The 24,522-nt window shown below is 40.8% G+C and overlaps 2 protein-coding genes across 2 annotated transcripts; both read left to right on the top strand.

Moving 5' to 3' along the window:
- Positions 1-5,745: 5,745 nt before the first annotated feature.
- On the top strand, positions 5,746-13,882 carry LOC131933495 (placenta-specific gene 8 protein). The gene is made up of 5 exons (XM_059290239.1): positions 5,746-5,900; positions 6,561-6,605; positions 9,590-9,944; positions 12,711-12,850; positions 13,659-13,882. The coding sequence occupies exons 2-5, from the start codon at positions 6,585-6,587 to the stop codon at positions 13,773-13,775; spliced, it is 633 nt and encodes a 210-aa protein (XP_059146222.1). The 5' UTR covers positions 5,746-5,900; positions 6,561-6,584; the 3' UTR covers positions 13,776-13,882.
- Positions 13,883-19,870: 5,988 nt separating this feature from the next.
- On the top strand, positions 19,871-24,235 carry LOC131933494 (uncharacterized). The gene is made up of 6 exons (XM_059290238.1): positions 19,871-20,027; positions 20,973-21,052; positions 21,586-21,862; positions 22,449-22,591; positions 23,037-23,049; positions 24,087-24,235. Exons 2-6 carry the CDS (start codon positions 20,993-20,995, stop codon positions 24,233-24,235), a joined length of 642 nt encoding a protein of 213 aa, XP_059146221.1. The 5' UTR covers positions 19,871-20,027; positions 20,973-20,992.
- Positions 24,236-24,522: the final 287 nt, after the last annotated feature.

Genomic DNA, 24,522 nt, shown 5'->3' on the forward strand with positions numbered 1-24,522 from the left:
ATTCTAATTTCTTATTAAATAGTTTATTCTAATTTCTTACTAAATACTTAATTCTAATTTCTTATAAAATACTTAATTCTAGAACCAGCACGTCCCAGAGGTGGTAGTTACCCAACCGCCGCCCTACTTTAGGCCCGATCCCAACCAGGTGGCGCCCATCAGCAATATAGGCGCCCCACCCTCTCAGAGTATGGACCACAGGACCCCAGTGGTTAACCAGCAGCTTGACTGAGAGTATAGAGAGTGGTCCACAGGAATCTACAGCTGTTCGAGTGATAGTGAAATATGTGAGCGGTCAAAAACAAAATACGGAACTTTTTTTTAGCTCTAGTAGCCAGTGTTTCTTCCAGACTTTTTACTCCGGGGGGGCACTTGAAATTTTCGGGGGGGGGGGGGGCGGGGGGGGGGGGCGGTAGACTTTCTTGGGGGGGGGGCGGACACTGTTAAAAGTATATATTTTCTATATAAAGATGCCTGGAAGAAACTCTGGTAGTAGCATTACGATATGAAAAGTAACATGTTGAATTTAACTTATCAAGCGAATCAGCATACATCAAGTTATTAACATCTGCTTCAGATGAAATAGTTGTGAATAATTATTTAATCCAATAATGTAGCAATTTATTAAAATGCATTTTCTGAAAACACCATTGGTGTATTTCCAATCATTAAAATGTTTAAATCCTGTAAAATGTCTATAAATCAAAGTGCACAGTATTAAAATATAATTTTGAAAACAGTATTTGAAATGTAATGTATGCTAACCAATAAAGTAGAAGAAGTCAAAAAATAATATAAATTCAATAAAATAAGTTTAATCGAATGATGTATATATATGTTACGGTCAAAGCCCGAAGTGCGGCCAAAGCCCGCATTGGCCGGCCAATGTGCGCATTGGCCGGCTCTCTTGGCCAAAGTTCGAAGACGTTTAACTTGAAAGCGTATTTCCTACATTGGCCAGCCAATGCGCGCACTGGCCGAGATGTCCTATTTAGACTAAGTTGTGATTGCGTTTTCATTATTCTTGGTGCGGTTTCATTGTGAGTAACGTATCGTTTGTATAGCATTGTATATGCCATGCGACATGGTCTAAAAGGGCAGTAAGACCAAGAGACAGACATACCAGACTTTGACCGGTCAATGGGAGGTGATATTGGCCAATGCGTGCTTTGGTCGACTTCGGGCTTTGAACGTAACACACGTAAAAATATTTCTGTAATATATATACAATTCAATATACTTATATCCAAGCAATTAAAACATAATACATTCTTAGATATGTAAACGGCTGAATGAATATTTACTCTCGCACTCCTCTCTCACCCCCGTATTTCAGGCTGGAAGGGTATCTTCTGCTACCCCTGTCTCGAGTGTCAGGTAGCCTCAGACATGGGCGAGGCCTTCTGTTTACCTTACTGTGTACCTGGTTGGCTGGTTGTGCTTAGGACCATGATGAGGAAACAGCGGAATATTAAGGTAGGTGGCGGAAAATCTATCTATATTAATCTATAAGTATAATTTTCTTTATGGGCAAGACGATACAAGCTGATTATTTAACCCCTCTTCCGCCCCCTCTGTTGCTCTCCAGGAATGCGCAAAAGACCATTTCGCTACCACCCCCATCCCCACCAGTCTGGTGAGCTGTGGTTCACCCCCAATGTTTACAATCGTGGAGCCGGGTCGAATTAATGACTGCTATTAGGGGCAGATAATTTAGCTTTTAAACGATTTGAAACTAAGGGGAGGTAAGAAGACATGCTTGGTCTTTTTATTGTCATCTGTAAGCTGTCGTCACTGACGGCTGCTTTCACGGGGGCGGTATTGGGGGAAGGGTAGTGTCGATTCACAAGTTATGAATTACTTATCGGCTTGTAGAAATTATTAAACGAACAGCTCCATCTTGTTGTTAGGTGTAAACATTTGTATTTATAACTGGCTTCCCATTTCTGCAGAACTTGTAAATGTCTTTTAAAGCGTGACGGAAGACTGCCGTGCACCTGGACGCCCCTTAGATCCGGCTATGGATTGTTTCAAATGTATCTCCCCCCCCCTACAGGGTAGTGTGACGGAAGACTGCCGTGCACCTGGACGCCCCTTAGATCCGCCTATGGATTGTTTCAAATGTATCTCCCCCCCCCCCCTACAGGGTAGCGTGACGGAAGACTGGCGTGCACCGGGACACCCCTTAGATCCGCCTATGGATTGTTTCAAATGTATCTCCCCCCCCCCTACAGGGTAGTGTGACGGAAGACTGCCGTGCACCTGGACGCCCCTTAGATCCGGCTATGGATTGTTTCAAATGTATCTCCCCCCCCCCTACAGGGTAGTGCGACGGAAGACTGCCGCGCACCTGGACGCCACTTAGATCCGCCTATGGATTGTTTCAAATGTATCTCCCCCCCCCCCCCCTACAGGGTAGCGTGACGGAAGACTGGCGTGCACCGGGACACCCCTTAGATCCGCCTATGGATTGTTTCAAATGTATCTCCCCCCCCCCTACAGGGTAGCGTGACGGAAGACTGCCGCGCACCTGGACGCCACTTAGATCCGCCTATGGATTGTTTCAAATGTATCTCCCCCCCCTACAGGGTAGCGTGACGGAAGACTGGCGTGCACCGGGACGCCCCTTAGATCCGCCTATGGATTGTTTCTACCCCCCCCCCCCTACAGGTTAGCGTGACGGATCACTGCCATGCACCTTAGAACCGCCTATGGATTGTTTCTAATCTATCTCCCCCTCCACAGGGTAGCGTCATGGACGACTGCCGTGAAATCAGCTGCTGCCCCCAACTAGTCCTGTGTCAGCTAGCACGTGAAATCAAGGCCATCAGACAAGAACAAAACATACCAGGCTGACATTCTTCCCCCGCGAGTGTCGCCGGGTGACACCCAACCTAGGGACGCCACCTAACCTGGCATGCGTGTGGATTTATAAAACCTTGCTTGCACATCTGCTAATCACATTTTGTTTATTATATCATATTGCACAATATATTTTGAAAAATGAATTGTATCTTTTGTATGTGAAGTAAAATATTATAATTATTTTGATGAAAATAACGTTATATATTTTAAAATTTCATACATGTATATTCGCAGATGTAAAAAATATTATTATGCTTAATGAAGTGTAGTGTGTAAAATAAACGTTTTAACATCAAACGTGTTTTGTTTTAGAAACAATAATAGTTGTTAGCTTTGTTAAAATGATATTAAAAACAGAAAAGGCAAAATTCAAATGATATATAATAGAATATAAAAATATGATCTAAGAAATTTTTTAGCCTCAATTCACAACTAAAGCAAAATTCTGCACTAATCCAATTAATAGCAGTAAGCAGCACCATTTCAAACCTGGCGGTACATGGGGCAGGTGAAGTAGAGTTGACCTGTTTCAGTGAAATTCTCAAGTTCGAATCCAGATCGAAGTCAGTTGAAAGTCCTTGAGTCCACCCAGCTCTAAACTCATGTCAGGGAATGTAACGGCAGCTGGACATAGTGCTGACCACACTATACATTCATAGGCCGAGGTCACAGAAACAGGTGAACTCTACTTCACTTAACCCGTCAGGTTCAAAAAGGGAAAATTACGTTACTTTTTTATTCTAATGCAAATATCCCCCTCTCTCCCCCTCCCCCCCCCATAAGGTTAATCAGGGGAGATGTAACCTCACCCCAAACCCCCATTGCAACAGTTTTCTCAACACCCCGATGTATGTTCTTAACGTAAGCTTTACCATTATGATAAATGGTAATGATATAATTACATGTTCAAAAACATATTTCTTTCAGTCCGATTTCTGGTTCTACAAATCGATCAATAAATCAATGATTTTACAGCATCTATTCGTATTTCATCGCTTCGTGCCTGCTCTTGTATTCATAGGACCCCGGGCATTGTTGCTAGGAGTATCAGATTTCCTTTATCATGTGGTAGAGTTCAATGCGAATTTATTGCCGATCATTGAAGGTAATCAATATTTTATAAAGTACGATGATACGGGTTGTTTTTCTGTATTGAGCGGTATAAAGGAAAGGATTGATTTTAGGATATTGCGGATGAATTGGGTGTGTGTGTGTGAGGGGGCGGCAAAGGAGGAATATGCATAAGATACGCAAACCACTGAGCGGGAATGTTTGGCGTAGTCTTATTTGTGGCTAAGTCGGACATGTTGGATATTGGGAGGGGGTGGGGGGTATGGAGGAAATCATGCACTAGTAATAAGCATATCAAAGAGCGGCCATGTTAGGTTAAGACTAGTTTGATTGGCGACCGAGATGGAAATAGTTCCGCGCTGGAGTGTACGATTGGCTGTTGGAATCTTCGTAAACAATCAGGACGTTTTAGGCTCGTTTACATGAGAAAACCGTCTCACTTACACAGGTGACTTACAAACATAAACACCTGTCTGTTCTGACAAACACCACTATACAAAACTACACATAGCTACAAGAATACTTACAACTACACAGCTTAACACAGCTCCACACAACTACACACAGCCACATAATTTTACATACAGCTACAAAAGTACTCACAAATACACACAGCTACACCTATATACACACATATACTCACAGATACTTATCGATACACATATACACACATACTCACAGATACACACATACTCACAGATACATACAGATACGCACAACTACACACATATACACACAGATACACACATACTCATAGATACACACAACTACACACACAAACTCTCAGATACATACATACCCACAGATACACACATACTCACAAATACACACAACTACACACATATACACACAGCTACTCGCTCATACACACCAATCCACAAACTACGCAGGCTCTCAGACCAATCACACATACACGCAACTAACAATAAATACATTAACTATATGAACGAGCACACATACCTTTCTACACGAAAACACACACACACACACACACTCACACGAGTATACTTTACAATTATAAACTTATGACAAAATACGTCTAAACCTCCAGCGAAATTTCCAAAACCTAAAGATTTAAATCAAAACCTCCATACATTTCTAAGACCGCCTATTTAGATTTTGTCCAAATTCTACTTAAAACATTAAATACAGAAACTGAAAGTCTTGCATTAATCTTGCACGCAAATCCTGTTTCACTTTCTGTTTTGTTCAGTTCAGTGCGGAAATAAAGTCACATAAAAAATGTCATGGAAACAAATCATAGGAAAAAAGTCATAAAGAAAAAAAGAATACAGAATCATAAAAAATGCCACAGATAAAAAAAAATGTCGTAGGTATTAAGAGAAGAAAGTCACAAGATAAACTTTACACATCTCTAATTAATAAATTAATGTATAATTGGGTTGTATCAAATATAATGACACCGCCCGCATCCTCAACTAGTATTCGACACAACAACGCTGACACCAATTAGAGACAGCTCTAATGACCTTGGCCTTAGCTTCTCAAACAACGTTCACGGTGCAATTACCGCTGGTAGTGCAAGATTCCCTGCAATAGAAGACAATTCTAAAGAATACTAAAAATAAATTTGTGTGTGTTGTGGTTACGGTATCTAAGCGGACATAAACAAAAATCTGTGCCATTCGCGCATGCGCACGCTGGCTGAGCAGGAAACGTGGTGCTTGTGTTTTTTTCCCCTGACAGATTTATATAGATGAATGGACGCTGCTTTAGTTCAGCATCATGGTGGCTAGGCTACGGTAACCAGACGACAGCGGGGCCCGCGTGACGTAGTCGCCCTTTGCGTTGGTGGATGACGCTGGCCCCGTTTTCACTCAGGTCTGCGGCGCACCAGAGATCTGGCGTGACGTCATAGCGCAGCTGCGGTCCACTGGACGTACGAGGTTGACAGAATCCGGAGGTCTGAGCAGTAGACGTGACGTACTAGGCGAGTTTGTGACGTAAGTACATGTCGTCGTGATTTTAAAAGGCAACAAAGTCAGCCAAAGCAGGTAAACTGTCTACTACTATATTTTAGCATATTATATGTTTTTTTGTTGTTTTTTTTTTGAATATCTGGATCGCATAAAAAAATCGGTTAAGATAAGAAAAGATAGTTAAGAAAAATATAAATTTTTATTTAAACGCTTATTTCTTAGATATAGCGAATTGACTTCATATAGAGAAGTAAATTAAAAGAAAGTTTGTGTGTGTTTGAGTATAAAAAAAAAAAAAAAAAAAAAAAAATAATATATATATATATATATATATATATATATATATATATATATATATATATATATATAAATCCAGTGGGGTAGCCAGGCTCGTCTCAAGGGGGGGGGGGGTTCCAATTTTTACCCGGGGACAAACTTTCGATTTGCACTCCCCTCAGACTTTTAATTTGCACCCCCCTCAAACTTTCGATTTGCACCCCACCCTCATACTTTATATATATACCGAGGGGTCTATGGGGGGTTATGACCCCCCTAAACCCCCCCCCCCCCCCCTGCCTACTCCACTGTATAAATCGTGTCAATCAGCATTCGTCAGACATTTAACAAGCTACAAGATGCTCTCACGATATTCACTAAAAACAAAACATTTATTTCTATTTTTAGACACCGGAGATTCGCCCATAACACATGGAAGAACACAGAAAAAGCGTAAGTGTGAGATGTTAGCTTTACTGGTCGCAACTTGACAACATTTAAAACTAGAATTTTTGTGTTGCTGTCCATACACTGACGTGTCCATATCACACATTCACTAATGAGGTCGTGTTATGTTGTACGCCTATTTTTTTCTAACTATGCTGTTCTGTTGTATTTCGGTATTAAAGCTGCCGTGCTTTTATATATATATTTTTTTGGATATTTAAAAGAACAACCAAACTAAGATAGTGCAGATTACAATTTAATTCATCCAAAAGTTATCAAAGTAGTTGATGCAGTCTTTTCTTTTGGTGTGGGGGTTGCTACGTCACGCTCCCTGTTGTCACATAACGTCAAAGATTCCTCCTAAAATTATTTTGGGCGTTGGGATTATGACGTCACTCTTCTTATTGACACGTTTCGTCAAATTTCCCCCTAAAATTTAGTAAGAAATTTTCATACACCCAAGCTAAAAAATATAAAAACAAACATATTTTCACCAATTTATCTTAAACATTGAAAACAATACTTGGTCACATTTCTTTAGATTCGACTCATCTCTTCCTTCCCCACATGCACTGACTTAAGTAGCTCATCTTCGTGAAAGTCTGACCCCGTTCCCTAGGTTGTGACGTCATTTATACCTAACCTGTCCCCCACGACACTGTTGAACGAGCTCTTGTTCTATTTATCGATCATCAACCACACTAGCTTGTGTTAACGCGTCATTTTTAACAAACGAGATCAGAAATCGATCATTTTTTCGAATGCGAATTTAAAAATCGATACATTGATTTTGACGCCAAAACATGTCTGCGCGTTTGTAAAAACAAGGAAATCAATTTGTAGAAAGGGCAATAACTGACATTGTTTATTGAGAGATTTGAGCCTGCACTTGTTGACTATGGGGAAAAATGAAAAAAAAAATTAATTAACTTAGTTTAGTTAATGCAAATTAACGGCTGGTTTAAGAGACTTAAGCTGGTTATATTTCCCTAGCATTAGAACTGTATTTGACTTAACGTTAATGGTAACTGACCCTCACACAAAGAAAAACTAGAGATGCTACCGTCTTCATCATCATCACCATCATCACCATCACCACCACCATCATCATCATCAACAACATCATCATTATCTTCATCATCATCATCAACACCATAATCATCATCATCATCATCACCATCATCACCATCACCACCACCACCACCATCATCATCATCATCATTATCTTCATCACCATCATCATCATCATCATCATCATCATCATCATCATCACTGCCCGTCACCCCTGCTGGGGTATGGGCCGCCAACTAAAGATCTCCAGAGTCCTCTGTCCTGCTGGGGTATGGGCCGCCAACTAAAGATCTCCAGAGTCCTCTGTCCTGCTGCGGTAAGGGCCGCCAACTAAAGATCTCCAGAGTCTTCTGTCCTATGCCATCTTCTCGACCTAACTCCACGTGAAGCCCATCTTTGTGGTTTCAGCTTCAATGTCCAGTCGCCAGGTGTTTCTTGGTCGGCCACTTTCTTTGTGGGTTTCATCTCAATGCCTGCTTGGGGATATCGATTGGCGGTCGCCACAACATCATCTTCTTTTTACAAGCTTTTATTTAACTCACTTCCTCTGTCTGTCGTCAGTCTGTCTAGACCGAAACGCCGGAGTGAAAATTCGGAAACTTCTATTTGACTGATACGATTCACACTTGGCACGTGGGTCAAGACATGAAGACAATGCAATCTGAAATTAAATTTGACTTAATTGGATGCCTAATTAATTTTTTATAAATTAATTAAAATGTGGACCGAATTAGTAGGCATGTCTAGCCAACCACACCACACGCGTCATCACGTTCAATAGCTGCGCCATCACGGCACGTTCAATAGCTGCGCCATCACGTTCAGTAGGCGCGCAATGGTTTTTAGTCATGTAACTCTATTATAAATAAAACATGTAAAGTACTGAAAAAAATTCATAAAAAAACTTTTTAATAACAAGCTTTTATGTAATAATGCACTAAAAAGTAGAAAATAAATTACAGACTACTATTTAAATAACTATAAAGAAAAGCGTGGGTGTCTTCCTTAACATTAGTATAGGTATCCAATAGATACTAAAGTGGCCCACGCTTTTCTTTATAGTTATTTAAATAGTAGTCTATAATGTATTTTCTACTTTTTAGTGCATTATTACATAAAAGCTTGTTATTAAAACGTTTTTTATGAATTTTTTTACAAGCTTTTATTTAACTCACTTCCTCTGTCTGTCTGCCTAGATCGAAACGCCGGAGAGAAAATTCGGACAGTTTTACTTGACCGATACGATTCACAGTTGGCACGTGGGTCAAGACATGAAGACAATGCAATCTGAAACTAAATTTGACTTAATTGGATGCCTAATTAATTGTTTATGAATTAATTAAAATTTGGACCGAATTAGTAGGCATGTCTATCCAACCACACCACACGCGTCATCACGTTCAATAGCATGTCATCACGTTCAATCGGTGCGCGCTATGGTTTTTAGTCAAGAAACTCTATTGTATTTGTAAATAAAAACATGTAAAGTACTGAACAAAATTCATAAAAAAAGTTTTAATAACAAGCTTTTATGTACTAATGCACTAAAAAGTAGAAAATAAATTATACACTACTATTTAAATTACTATAAAGAAAAGCGTGGATCACTTTAGTACTTTAGTACCTAATGGATACCTTTACTAATATTTGAGAAGAGACCCACGCTTTTCTTTATAGTAATTTAAATAGTAGTGTATAATTTATTTTCTACTTTTTAGTGCATTAGTACATAAAAGCTTGTTATTAAAACGTTTTTTTATGAATTTTTTTCCTAATTATCATCAGAAAGTTGTCCTGTCGTTTCACGTAGGTTTGCATTGTGGATGTTGTTGGGCCAGTAGAGCATTGTCTGCTATCATTATAATTTCTGCCTGAACACAACCTGCTATATATTCTTCTGTATTTTTTTCATTTCATAGAGCCAAGTTCCACCTGAAGTGGTCACCGGTAACCCTAGTGCCCCCATCCACCCTCAACCCCATTACCCAGGGGAGCCCGGGCCCCCGTCTTACTCAGGGGGCCCACCCAACAACCAGTGGTACGCGGGGGGCCCCGTGACCAACCAGCCACCCGCCTACTACCGACCCGAGCCCAACCAAGTCCAACCCATCAGCATGATCAGCGCCCCGGTCAACCAGATCAGCAACCCGGTGTCCCAGAGCAACAACCAGTCAACCTCGGTCGTCATCAACCAACAGGTACAACCCCAGGGGCAACAGCAGCAACGGATGTGGTCATCAGGGATCTGCGACTGCTTCAACGACTGTGAAATCTGTAAGGTGTTTCTTCACTTATCATTACATTCATTACTTCAACGACTGTGAAATCTGTAAGGTGTTTCTTCACTTATCATTACATTCATTACTTCAACGACTGTGAAATCTGTAAGGTGTTTCTTCACTTATCATTACATTCATTACTTCAACGACTGTGAAATCTGTAAGGTGTTTCTTCACTTATCATTACATTCATTACTTCAACGACTGTGAAATCTGTAAGGTGTTTCTTCACTTATCATTACATTCATTACCTCAATAACTGTGAAATCTGTGAAATCTGTGAAATCATTACATTAATTACTTCAATGACTGTGAATCTGTAAGGTGTTTCTTCACTTATCATTACATTCATTACTTCAACGACTGTGAAATCTGTAAGGTGTTTCTTCACTTATCATTACATTCATTACTTCAACGACTGTGAAATCTGTAAGGTGTTTCTTCACTTATCATTACATTCATTACTTCAACGACTGTGAAATCTGTAAGGTGTTTCTTCACTTATTATAACATTCATTACTTCAACGACTGTGAAATCTGTAAGGTGTTTCTTCACTTATCATTACATTAATTACTTCAACGACTGTGAAATCTGTAAGGTGTTTCTTCACTTATCATTACATTAATTACTTCAACGACTGTGAAATCTGTAAGGTGTTTCTTCACTTATCATTACATTCATTACTTCAACGACTGTGAAATATGTAAGGTGTTTCTTCACTTATCATTACATTCATTACTTCAACGACTGTGAAATCTGTAAGGTGTTTCTTCACTTATCATTACATTCAAGGTGTTTCTTCACTTATCATTACATTCATTGCTTCACTTATCTGAAATCTGTTATCTATTTTTTTCATTATTATTACATTCATTGCTTCAATGACATAAATCTGTAACCTCTTTCTTCACTAAATCATTACCTATATTCAGTGGCGTAGCGAGGTCGGGTGTCACCCGGTGCGGCACTTAATGGTGTCATCCTCAGAGGCGTAGCGACCCTTCCCGGGGACAAACTTTCAATTTTTGATTTGCACCCCACTCAAACTTTCGATTTGCACCCCCCTAAAACTTTCGATTTGCAACCCCCACCCCTCAAACTTTCGATTTGCACCTCTTAAAAGACTATTTTAACACTCGAATTAATCACTTAATTAGTGGAATTATCATTTTTCTCTATATATTTTGCTATTTTTGCCTTGGTGTCACCCCCCCTAAATGGTGTCACCCGGTGCGGTCCGCACCCCCCCCCCCTCGCTACGCCTCTGCATTTATTTTTGTAGTTTCTCGCTTTGTTGCTGTTAAAGTTCCAAATTAGAAAAAAAAATCTACTTTAAAAAAAAAATTCTAGTTTCATACCTGAGGGTGGGGGTGGAGCTGTTAAGACAAGGGTGCTAGACGGGTAAAAAAAACCACGAGTCCTGACTTATCTACATACAAATATATCAGTTAATCCATTTTGTTTTAATTTGTGTATTATAGCCAAATATGACAAACAATAGAATATCGCAGTATAGTTTAAGTGGATTTACGTGTCAGTAGAGTTAGCTACACTTTTAAACGTGTCTGTCAATTGAAAAAAATCAAGTACAGTGCTTTTCTAACCTCGGCAAATAATGGAATATTGTTGTCTAAATACTTTCCCTATAGGGCTGGTAAGTAGGTCACCAACCAGTTCTACGGCTCAATAAAGCCTGCATGAGCCGTAGAACTGTTTATTGACCTACTTACCAGCCCTGTATCCAATAGAGTGGGGTTGATGCCTAACGGATTGCTTCCCAAAATAATAATTTTTATCTATAACATTTGTTATCAATATATCTGCTTTTAGCTAGCTCGTCGGATAACATTTTAGCGTGCTAAGGGTGTAACACAATATCCCTTCATAGTCCGAGTTCCCTGAAACAGATGAACTCTACTTCATCTGCTTCATGTGTCGTGATTATGAACGGGAAAAGATGATGAAGAAGTGTGTATAAGGTTTCCTTGGTATTCTCAGCCCTCCCCCTCCACTTAAGCTGATACAATATTTGTTGTTAAACTTGACTTGACTTAGTCCTCTTTGCTCCTTATGGAGCATAGGGCCTCCGCCATTTCCTTCCATTTCTTCCTATCCTCGGCTATTAATTTTGACATCTCCCAAGACATCCCTATTGGCTTCAGTTCTTCAAGAAGACTCCGCCTCCAGGTTTGTCTTGGGCGCCCTCTCTTCCGCTTTCCCTGGGGGTTCCACTCAAGCGCTTGGCGTGTAACATTTGTGTGAGCCTTTCGCAGTGTGTGACCCACCCAGCGCCAATTCCTCCTTCTTATTTGCCCTATGAGGATAGGTTTCTTTTGCGACAGTAGTTTTGGGGCTGTGAATTTAGTTTTCCTTGGTTGAAGAAGGGGGGTCGGCTCTGTAGCTTCCTTACGGATTTGGCTGCATTGCGTCATACTTCTCCTAAGTGGAGCCCTGATTCTCCCGAGGACTGGATTTGTTTCGGATTTGGCTTCAGTTTCTGTAACTGTCTTTTGTTTTATGTGGACGAGTAGTTAGCCCATCGCACAACCCCCAACCTGGAGGACCAGGGCACAACGTTTGATCTGGCCCCTACCCACGCAGATCTGTCCGACTTGGTTAGACCTGCCAGGAGCAATAGGCTCCCGCCGGCATAGCTCTGGGGGTCGCTGGGGCACACAAGCCATCCCACCACTTCAAGGCGGTGTGCCATCAGGATGGGTTGTTAAACTTGATGTAATCTTATCTTCCTCCCCCCCCCAGGCTGCAAGGGCTACTTCTGCTACCCGTGCCTGGAGTGTCAGGTAGCCACAGACATGGGTGAGTCCTGCTGTTTACCTTGTTGTGTACCTGGCTGGCAGATCGTACTCAGGACTATGATGCGCACACAGAGGAATATTAAGGTACAATTTTTAAGATGTGTTTGAAATTATTCTATAATTAAATGATAAACGTTATTTATATTGATGAGTTTTCCAAACGCCAAAAGCTAAATAACAGAACTAAATAAATCTTATTATAAATGTTTTGTATTCGTACAATAGTAGGTTGATTGTGTAAAACTTCTTTCAAGCGAATTAGTCGTGTTTTTGTGCCAGAAAAAAGTTTAAAGTAGGCTATATATTGGGTGTAACGAATCTTAGGACTTTCCTCGTGAAGAAAATATTTTATTATCTCTAAATTGTTTAATCAGATATAATTTAAATAAGAATGTTAGCACCCCCTCCCACCAAGAAATACTTTTATCCTCAAATTTAATTTTAAAAAGATTCCAATTTCGAGTAAAAAAACCCAATCAAAACTTGTATTTGTTATTTAATAAGATGGACATTTTGATATGCATGCATTTTCTTTGGAGATGATCTTTTAATTTGATTTTTTTTTTAAAGATAGATCCATTAAAAAGCCTTTTAAGCATCCTTCTAGCAAGTAAAGCCGGTATAGAGCGTGAAATTCCCGAAAGTAGAAAAAAACCACATTAAAATAATTAAACCCTGAGTACAATCCCCCGCAAGAAAAAAACACACATTTAATTCAAGTAAATCTCCTAGTCAAATCCCCGCAACTAAAAAAGACACATTAAAATAGTCTCTAAGAGTAAAATCCCCGCAAGTAGAAAAAACCACATTAAAATATTCTCTCAGATTAAAATCCCCGCAACTAGAAAACACCACATTAAAATAATTCTCCCATCTTTTCCGCCAACCACAGGGATCCGTCATGGATGACTGCTGTATCGTCTGCTGCTGTCCTGCTCTGTCTCTCTGTCAACTGGCACGTGAGATCAAAGACATGCGGCGACAACAACCCAATCAAGTCCACTATTGATCCGCTAGTGATAGATTATCGATCTACTGTTGATTGGTTGTTGTTATTTCCACAGATTGTTATAGGTTCTTGTGATTTTTATGTTGCATGACCTTCATATTGGGCTTTAAGATAATGCACCAATTATAAGACGTGCAGTGTTTCTTTCAGGCTTTTTTCTCCCGGGGGGGGGGGGGGGGACGGACGGACTTAAACCTTTCTGGGTCGGGGGTAGGACTAAATTTTCTAGTGGTGTGGGAGGACATAGGTAAAAGTAAACATTTTCTATAGAAATTTATATTTCTTTTGGGCAGAGTTTCTTCCAGGCATCTTTTCGGGGGGGGGGGGGGGGGCGAAGCCCCCCTGAAAATTTTTTACCGCCCCCCCCCGGACGAAATGAAATTTATATAATTTATATAGAAAATATAAACTTTTAACAGTGTCCGCCCCCCCCCCCCCCGAAGAAAGTCTACCGCCCCCCCGAAAATTTCAAGTGCCCCCCCGGAGAAAAAAGTCTGGAAGAAACACTGCTTTTGGGTATGGGGCGGGGGGGGGGGGGAACAGGGAGAGGGGGGGGGGGGGGGAAACTCGACTTGTTTCGGGAGTGGGGGGGGGGGGGTTGTCTGCGCCACCGGAGAGACGCCTGACAGAAACATTGAAGGAGATAGAACGGTGGTTTTTAAATCATGTTATGTTATATGGGGTGGGGTGTTCGTTTATTTTTTATTTCTATCAAATGTTTATAGAACTGTGGTCATATTGAGTAATGTTCTATCTATAAAACTGTTTGTAATTATCTTTATTGTTCCTTTAAAAAGAAAATTTTTTGTCATTTAGAATAGTTTGGCAAATACCTGAGTACATCAGGAAAATATCACATATATTTAATAACATTTTTTTTACACTATATGATATTTTACAACAGTTTCAAATGAAAATGTATCAAGTGGTTTTTTAATAAAATGATGTGATTTTAATAATATAGTTTAATAACATACGCAGAAGAAGATAAGGCGGGTTCCACAACATCTATAACGAGCCGACCCCCGGCGTATCATACGCAGCTATTTAGATGTTTTATTTTCTACTTTTCAGTAATACATAATTTGTGAATTCGACAGTACCAACGCTGCCACTGAAAATATTTGCTTTAAATCACTATCAGTAGGTCGTTAAGGACGATAACCCCCCCTGCTTTCCCCCAACCCCCCCCCCCCCCCCGATTGTAAACATTTAGCGTGAACCACAGCTCACCAGACCATGTGGGGGTGGGGGTGGTAGGGATATGCCTAGAGAGGAAGAGAGGGGGCTGCTAGGCGCGCTTACAGCTTGGTGCTTTATATATATATATATATATATATATATATATATATATATATATATATATATATATATATATATATATATATATATATATATATATATATATATATATATATATATATATATAAGTGGTGGTTTGTGGGATTGCTACATGATAATGTATGGGGTGGATGATAGGTCCAAATTGTTACGTGTTTTGTGCACGATAGTCGATGGTGGTATTATTACAGGTTGTACATATCCAGATTTGAGATTATCCACTTGTTAATGTGGAACGGAGTGGTCTAACGGTAGAGATCTGGACTGCTAACCGGTAAGTCTCGAGTTCGAATCCGGGTCCAAGTCAGTAGACTGTCCCTGAGTCCACCCAACTCTGATGGGTACCTAACCAACGTTAGGGATAGGAAAAGCGGCTGGGCATAGTGCTGACCACACTATCCCTCCATATGCCGAGGTCACAGACCTTCAGGTTTGAAAAGGGAACTTCACTTTGCTTGTTACTTGATCTCCTACAATTACGATCAATCATCATATATATGGGTACATTTATGTATTGTTTTTTTTGGAAAACACAAGAAAATAATATTCAATAATGTGTTCAGATTAGATGGTTTATTGGATAACTGAAGTAGAGTTCTTCTGTGACCTTTGCCATAGAAAAGAATTTTTTAGTCAACTCATGCCAGGTATTCAATAGAGCTGAGTGAACTCATAGACGTCAGGCACTCGACGACTCGTGATTAGTATATGGCAGGGATCACAGTTTTAACTCAGTGAATCATTTCACCGTAGGGCAGATGAAGTAGAGTCCATCTTTTTCAGACATATGAAGGGATAGTGTGGTCAGCGCTATGCTCAGCCGCAGTTGCTTTCCCGAACGTGAGTTTGGTATGCGGATTCAAACTCGAGACTTTCGGGTTAGCAGGTCTAGCTCGTTACCACCAGGCCACTCAGTCAATAGCCATTGTTTTTTTTTCTTCTTTGTCTTCGTTTTTAATTTTTGTGTTGGAAGGGATTCGCACTAACACAATTTAGTATTACGTGTCAACTTGTTAATCGCCATCTAGGCCATTGACTCCGGTTTCAGCCTGCTTTTCTTTTTGGATTTGTTTCCATAGCCTTTGTCCAACCAAGAACAAACTACAAGGCAGCAGTTTTTGATTTTGGAGTTGTCTCTCCTAGTAGAGTTGCTTTCCCCAGCTATCGAGCCTTATCTGCCCGAGGGTTCGAACAATGAGCTTTTCCAACCCCTGTATTGTTTTGTCTGTTTAAAATATATAAAGGTGGAATACCTTAGCTGTGATATTACAAAACCTACATTTAAAAAATGTTTAATATGATCTTTCATGTTTTGTTTTTTAATTAAAAGAAATAATAAAATGTGTATTTCACTCGACTAAAATACGTTACATTAATTTATTTAGAGTGTTTCAGCTACACACCACTGGTTATTATACAGAGTTTCTTACAGGCATCTCTTCGGCAGAGACCCCCCCCCTCCCCCCCCCCCCCGAAGAAAGTCTACCGCCCCCAGAACGAAATGGAATTTATATAGAAAACATACTTTTACCAGTGTCCCCCCCCCCCCCTCTCCCGAAAATATCAAGTGCCACCCCCCCCCCCGGAAAAAAAGTCTGGAAGAAACACTGTCTATATAGGATAAAACATGTCGGTACTTACATACTTATATACCACAGGTCTATATAGGATAAAACATGTCGGTAGTTATATACCAATAGTCTAAATAAATAGGATGTATCATACCTTCAAATATATAGAGGTAAAAAAAAGTCTACTGCCCCCTTCCCCCCGAATGAAATATAATTTATATAGAAAATATATACTTTTATCAGTGTCCGCCACCCGACCTAGCAACGCCACTTCGTGTGTTTATAATTCCATGGCATTGTAAACTGTTTAGAAACTAATAATATAACAATGTAAAATTTCTGCATAACCAAAACGTCGAAAGCGACTAAGCTTTTAATGGATATTAGATCTAACTACAGCAGACTTGATCTGATGTTAAAGCAGACGAGATTGGTCATGTTGAGTCACGTGGTACGCTGTCAAGGATAAAGCACATGACTCTAATATATGCAACTCGTTTTACCTTGATCTAAGTTAGATAACTGCGCAATACATTTTTATTTGGATACATATTTATTTCGATTACCTCCCTTCGTAAGCTGTAAGAAATTCGGTTAACTTATTGCTTCAATTATTGCAACGGCAATGAAATACAGCAGACATCGCTTTGTACCAGTGTATATAATCGCATTTTCACAACAAGATATATATTGTAAACGTGTTATTTTTTAATTTCGTTATGCTTGTGTACCTCAGACATGTAATTTACAGCGTCAGTATGCCTTGCATACTTCGTTTTAGTATATCAATTGTATATATGGTAATTAAAGGGAGAAAGTACAATGGCATAAGATTATCAAGAACTAGACTAAAATAGGGTGTGTAACTCGGTTTATTTTGATTGCTTAGTTTACTGTGCTCCATCCTGAGCTGCGAAGTCAGAAGTTGACACTGTGGCTACCTATGACCAAAAACAAAAACGGCCGTGGGAAAAGGGTCTCTAGATCTATCATTCCAAAATTTTCCATGACACAAAATCATTTTATACTGCAGAAAACTAAAAACCACATAATAAATTACTGAAGGAAGATTTTTTTCGTGTATGTATTAACAATATGGTCTAGACTGAAAAAGTATTATGAATTGCCAATATGATATAAAATAAATTTACAAAACTCACAACTCCATTTTAGTTCCTAGAAGAAGAAACGATTTTTAAAAGAAAATTTAAAATAATATTAAAAAACAAAAATCTATGCAAAATCTCATTTCTTGACCCTATCCTTTTTATCTAAGCAAAACGTCACATTTGTCTCCCCTGTCAGAATGACTTTGGACAACTCTGTAAGTTCCCATTTTGCACCTACACATACAACGTGAGCCAAGCATTTTTAATCGAAACGTTCGATAACTCGAAGTGTCGTCACATCGGTGGAGATCAGCTTAAAGCAGACACAAAACATGACGATATAAGCTAATCAGGGATCGGTTGGGATCTTCGGTTGCCACCCCACTAGGGATCGGTAGGGGTCGCCAGCTGCTACTTCACTAGGGATCGGTAAGGGGTCGCTAGCTGCTACTTCACTAGGGATCGGTAGGGGTCGCCAGCTGCTACTTCGCTAGGGATCGGTAGGGGTCGCCAGCTGCTACTTCGCTAGGGATCGGTAGGGATCGCTAGCTGCTACTTCGCTAGGGATCGGTAGGGGTCGCCAGCTGCTACTTCGCTAGGGATCGGTAAGGGTCGCCAGCTGCTACTTCGCTAGGGATCGGTAGGGGTCGCCAGCTGCTACTTCACTAGGGATCGGTAGGGGTCGCCAGCTGCTACTTCGCTAGGGATCGGTAGGGGTCGCCAGCTGCTACTTCGCTAGGGATCGGTAGGGATCGCCAGCTGCTACTTCGCTAGGGATCGGTAGGGGTCGCCAGCTGCTACTTCGCTAGGGATCGGTAGGGGTCGCCAGCTGCTACTTCACTAGGGATCGGTAGGGATCGCCAGCTGTTACTTCGCTAGGGATCGGTAGGGATCGGTAGGGATCGCCAGCTGTTACTTCGCTAGGGATCGGTAGGGATCGGTAGGGATAGCCAGCTGCCACTTGGGACCGACCAAAACTCGAAGAGGCATTTGGGTCACCTTACTTATACGGTGATGTCTTTGTTGATGTGTATAGCATAGATCTCTTTGTTGATGTCGAGTATAGATCTCTTTGTTGATGTGCTTAGATCGTCTCCATGATGTGTGGCATAGATCGTCTCCATGATGTCTGTCATAATACTATTCGAAAGACATTATTTGAATTTTTAAAAACCTCCAAGCCATTTCAAGTGACCCTCTAAATTCTCTATTGCCTTTCTCTTAATTTTTAACCTCTAACCCCCTCTAACTTCTTACCTCTAACCTCTAACCTCCAATCCTCTAACCACTAACCCTCTCTACCCTTTAACCCTCTCTACCCTTTAACCCTCTCTAACCTTTAACCCTCTCTAACCTTTAACCCTCTCTAACCTTTAACCCTCTCTAACCTCTAACCCTCTCTTACCCTCTCTAACCCTCTCTAACATCTAACCCTCTATGACCTATAGCCGCTCTAACTTCTAACCTCTAACCTTTAACCCTCTCTAACCTTTAACCCTCTCTAACCTCTAACCCTCTCTTACCCTCTCTAACCCTCTCTAACATCTAACCCTCTATGACCTATAGCCGCTCTAACTTCTAACCTCTAACCTTTAACCCTCTCTAACCCTCTCTAACCCTTTCTATCCCTCTCTATCCCTCTCTATCCTCCCTATCCTCTTCACTACCAACTTTCTTGTCTCCGTTTTAGCCCATCTCTAACCCATCCCCTATTGCCCTAAATTCTTACCTCAAATCTCCGCTCTATAACCCCTTTATATTTGCAGCTAAATTGAGTTTATGTCATGAAGACATTTTATTGAAACGTCGCCAAAAAATCACTGATGTGGAAACAATCTAAAACGTCTTAACAACGCATATTTGAAGAATTTTCAACTTTCCCAGTAACCATCTCCTAATCCTGTAACTCTTCATTGATTTTCACCTCAACTTTTATCCTTAAACTGGGATTCGCTTTCACTCACTGTCCCATAAAAAAGCAATATTGCATTGGTCGGTATCGTCGGATTAAAAAAGTTATAAGAAAGTATTGACTTTTGATGACGTTATTTCAACAACAAAAAATCGCATGAATATTTTAGGGGAAATATTTTATGCGTGTATGACATTACTCAGCTGTCACTGTTGTGTTGGGGTGTTTGTCCAACAAACGTCTGGCAAAATGTTGGATACCTGAAAGTTGGTCAGTCATAGCGGCACGTGATATTTTTATTTTTAACAAGTTCCGGCAAGTAAGTTTGCTATTATAAAATTAAAGTTCTCTTCTGAATTTACGGTCCATGGTGTAGGTGAAGTAGAATTAACCTGTTTTATCGACTTCGGCATAGTGAGGTCAGAAATTTTGCTTAGTTGTATTTACTTTCCCCAATTCAAGTCAAGTACCCATCAGCTAGGTGGACATACTGGAGCCCGGGATTCTCTTCTTCTTCTTCGTTCTGAATTTTAGTCTTGGAGGGGATCCGCTCCAACACAATTAGGGATACATGTCAACTGGTTATGCGCCATTGAGGCCATTGACTCCGATTTCAGCCTGCTTTTCTTTTTGGATTTGCTGCCATAGCCTTTGCCCAACCAAGAACAACATTACAAGGCAGCAGCTGTGTGATTTTGGAGTTGTCTCTCCTAGAAGATCCGAACTCGATATTTTTAGGTGAGCCGTAGAAAACTCCCAATTCGAACATGCCGTACCAATAACAAAAAAACTTTTATGTGGGTCTTACATTCATGTAGCCATTCTATTTATTAGAATGCATGAATAAAAACACTAAAAAATATTTTCAACTAAGACACATACTTAAGGAATCAATTACAATTTTTAGCATTATCAAACTTTTCTTTAACAAACACAGCATCAATACAAAAATATACAAACACACATCAATACAAACATATACAAGTTATGGTCCCGGATAAGCAACAAATTGGTGCAAGAATAAAGAATGTTCGATGTTGGGAGCAGATTTTATTGAAAGGTTTTGTTGTTAAAATCTGAGTTGTTAACTTTTGTTTACAGAACTCAGTGACCTACTTGAAATGTTAACTTTTGTTTACAGAACCTTAGTGACCTTCCTCAATTGTTAACTTTTGTTTACAGAACCTTAGAGACATTTCTCGATTGTTAACTTTTGTTTACAGAACCTTTGTGACCTTCCTTAATTGTTAACTTTTGTTTACAGAACCTTGGTGACCTACAGAAATGGGGGATGTTAACATCGGCTTCGACGATCACAGGAAATTGCAGGTAGATGTAAATAAGGTGCGTCTTTGTTTCTCTTGTGTGTTTAATTAAGGTGATAATTAGTTGTCCGTGTACATAATAAAATGTGTACAGGGAAACAGTCTGGGGCTGCCGTTTGTATTGCAGGAGCAATAATTAAAAAAAAAAAAAAATAATAATAATTAAAAACAAACGAACAAACAAACAAACGATAAACAAACAACCAAACAAGCAAACAAACAGTCTGGGGCTGCTGTTTGTATTGCAGGAGCAATAATTAAAAATAAATAATAATTAAAAACAAACGAACAAACAAACGAACAAACAAACAAACAAAGAAAAAAACAAGCAACCAAATAAAAAAAAAGAAATAAATACATACATAAAAAAATAAGTAAATAAGTAAATAAATAAGATACAGTTTAAAAATGAAACAAACTAACAATCAAGCAAACGAACAAAGAAATTAAATAAATAAATATATTCATATGTATCTATAATATCAATAATTATAAATAATGTAATCTTTAATCTTATTATCTGCTTGATAATAAATAAACTTGACCTTCTAGCCACAGCCAGAAGCCAGCCTTACTCCGGAACCAGCCAAACCCGTGCCGGACGTCCCGACCCCCGTCCCCACCCCGTCCCCCCAGCCCCAGATTACCATCGCCAACCAGCCGATGCAGTCGCAGATCTCCTTCAAGTCTGACGTCACCATCACCAGCAGCGGGGTCGTGGTCTCGCAGCCCGAGGCGGTGGTGACCCAGAGCCCCACCCCCGGGCCGGCGGCCGCCCCCAGGGAGTGGAACTCTGGGCTGGATTCTTTCTGTGATGACTGCCACATATGTAAATATCAGGGGTCAATGGGGGTCGTCCTTTAATGACTGCCACATATGTAAATATCAGGGGTCAATGGGGGTCGTCCATTAATGACTGCCACATATGTAAATATCAGGGGTCAATGGGGTCGTCCATTAATGACTGCCACATATGTAAATATCAGGGGTCAATGGGGTCGTCCATTAATGACTGCCACATATGTAAATATCAGGGGTCAATGGGGGGGGGGCGTCCATAAATGACGTCACAAATCTAGAGGTGGGGGTGGAGTCAGATAGTATACGTAGTGGGGGTGTGGCGAAATGTGTGGTAGGATTTGTTTTGTAATTGTTAAGAACAAATAAACCCATTGCTAAGTAATTCAGGTTATAGTAACGCTTATATTTTTTACGGGTGTTAGGGGATTTTGTGAGTTGTATTTAAGAGGGATGATAAGTTTTGTGAATATATGTGACAATAGGAGGGGATGAGTGTAAGATGTGACTAATATATATATATATATATATATATATATATATATATATATATATATATATATATATATATATATATATATATAAGATGTGTTCCCCCACCTCCGCCACTCCACAAGGTTGCTGCAGTTTCTTCTGTTTCCGTTGCTACGCCATGCACTTTGTCCGGACGTCCATGAAAGAATCTTGTATGGTTCCCCTATGTGTGCCAGGCTGGCTGATCGTCATGAGGTCAAAGACCAGAGCTGAACAGAACATTAGGGTAAGTGTCGGGTTCAAATCCACGTTACGGTTGGTTTAACCCCACGTTACGGTTGGTTTAACACAAGAAAGTGTGATTTAACACTAGTTGAAGTGTGGTTTAACTCAATATTAAGTCTAGTTTAACACAATATAAATTTTGGTTTAACTAAATAAGAATTTCGGCTTACCACAAAATAAATTGTGTTTTTTTTTTAAACAAAATAAAGTGTGGTTTAACCCAAACCAGTAATTTAGCAGCATGTAAGAACAAAGAAGAACCCGTGTTACATATAACTTTGCTTTATACCATCTCCGACCCCCCCATAAAATGTAACAACATGATGGACTTCCTTCTACCACCTATTACACATTGTGTCAAAATGATAACCCACTTCTTACCAAATTTTAAACAATTTTAAGTGTTAAAATAGTTCCAAAATGTCGGATATTTTGACTTTAAACAGATCATCACAAAAGGTTGCATTTTGAACTTTCTGTGACCCATGTCTGACCCCCTCACCAATGTCTGACCCCCTCCCCAATGTCTGACCCCCTCCCAATGTCTGACCCCCTCCCATTGTCTGACCCCTTCCCCTTGTCTGACACCCCTCACCAATGTCTGACCCCCTCCCCTTGTCTGACCCCCTCCCATTGTCTGACCCCCTCACCAATGTCTGACCCCCTTCCAATGTCTGACCCCCTCCCCAATGCCTGACCCCTTCCCCTTGTCTGACACCCCTCACCAATGTCTGACCCCCCCAATGCCTGACCCCCTTCCTAATGTCTGACCCCCTCCCTTGTCTGACCCCCTCCCAATGTCTGACCCCCCTCCCTTGTCTGACCCCCTCCCTAATGTCTGACCCCCTCCCATGTCTGACCCCCTCCCTTGTCTGACCCCCTCCCAATGTCTGACCCCCCTCCCTTTTCTGACCCCCCTCCCTTTTCTGACCCCCTCCCCAATGTCTGACCCCCTCCCCTTGTCTGACCCCCTCCCCTTGTCTGACCTCCTCCCCTTGTCTGACCCCCTCCCCTTGTCTGACCCCCTCCCCAATGTCTGACCCCCTCCCTTGTCTGACCCCCTCCCAATGTCTGACCCCCCTCCCTTGTCTGACCCCCTCCCTAATGTCTGACCCCCTCCCATGTCTGACCCCCTCCCTTGTCTGACCCCCTCCCAATGTCTGACCCCCCTCCCTTTTCTGACCCCCTCCCCAATGTCTGACCCCCTCCCATTGTCTGACCCCCTCCCCTTGTCTGACCTCCTCCCCTTGTCTGACCCCCTCCCCTTGTCTGACCCCCTCCCCAATGTCTGACCCCCTCCCCTATGTCTGACCCCCTCCCCTTGTCTGACCCCCTCCCCTTGTCTGACCCCCTCCCTTGTCTGACCCCCTCCCTTGTCTGACCCCCTCCCCTTGTCTGACCCCCCCCCATTGTCTGACACCCTCCCCTTGTCTGACCCCCTCCCCTTGTCTGACCCCCTCCCAATGTCTGACCCCCTCCCCTTGTCTGACCCCCAGGGTTCCGTGATGAAAGACTGCTGCGCCGCCTGGTGGTGTCCATCTTGTGTCCTGTGTCAACTGGCCAGGGAGTACCAAACTTTGAAGCCAAAGTAACTGGCACTGTACCGGAAGCCAACAAGACAATGTTCAGATTATTTATTGAATAGGGATTATATAGGGCGGGTTTATTTAATTAGGGTGTCTTAAAGGATTTTAAACTTCATCTTTGTTTACTAAAACATAAAACAACATTTGTTTACCTTTAATTTGATTCTAAATTCAATTATCAAAGTAAACATATAGCTTAGAGAATAAAATTTGAAAACAAATGTTTTTATAATAGCTAGAATTCAATTTTGTAATGCTGTGTTAGCTTTTCCCCCTTGTAGCTGACATGATTTCAGTCGTAGCTCACACTAAGAAGAGTACTGTCTGCTTTTGTTTATCCCGTTTA

This window comes from Physella acuta, unplaced genomic scaffold (assembly GCF_028476545.2).
Source record: "Physella acuta isolate Inbredline_101_S28 unplaced genomic scaffold, ASM2847654v3 ptg002529l, whole genome shotgun sequence".
Lineage (NCBI taxonomy): Eukaryota > Metazoa > Mollusca > Gastropoda > Physidae > Physella > Physella acuta.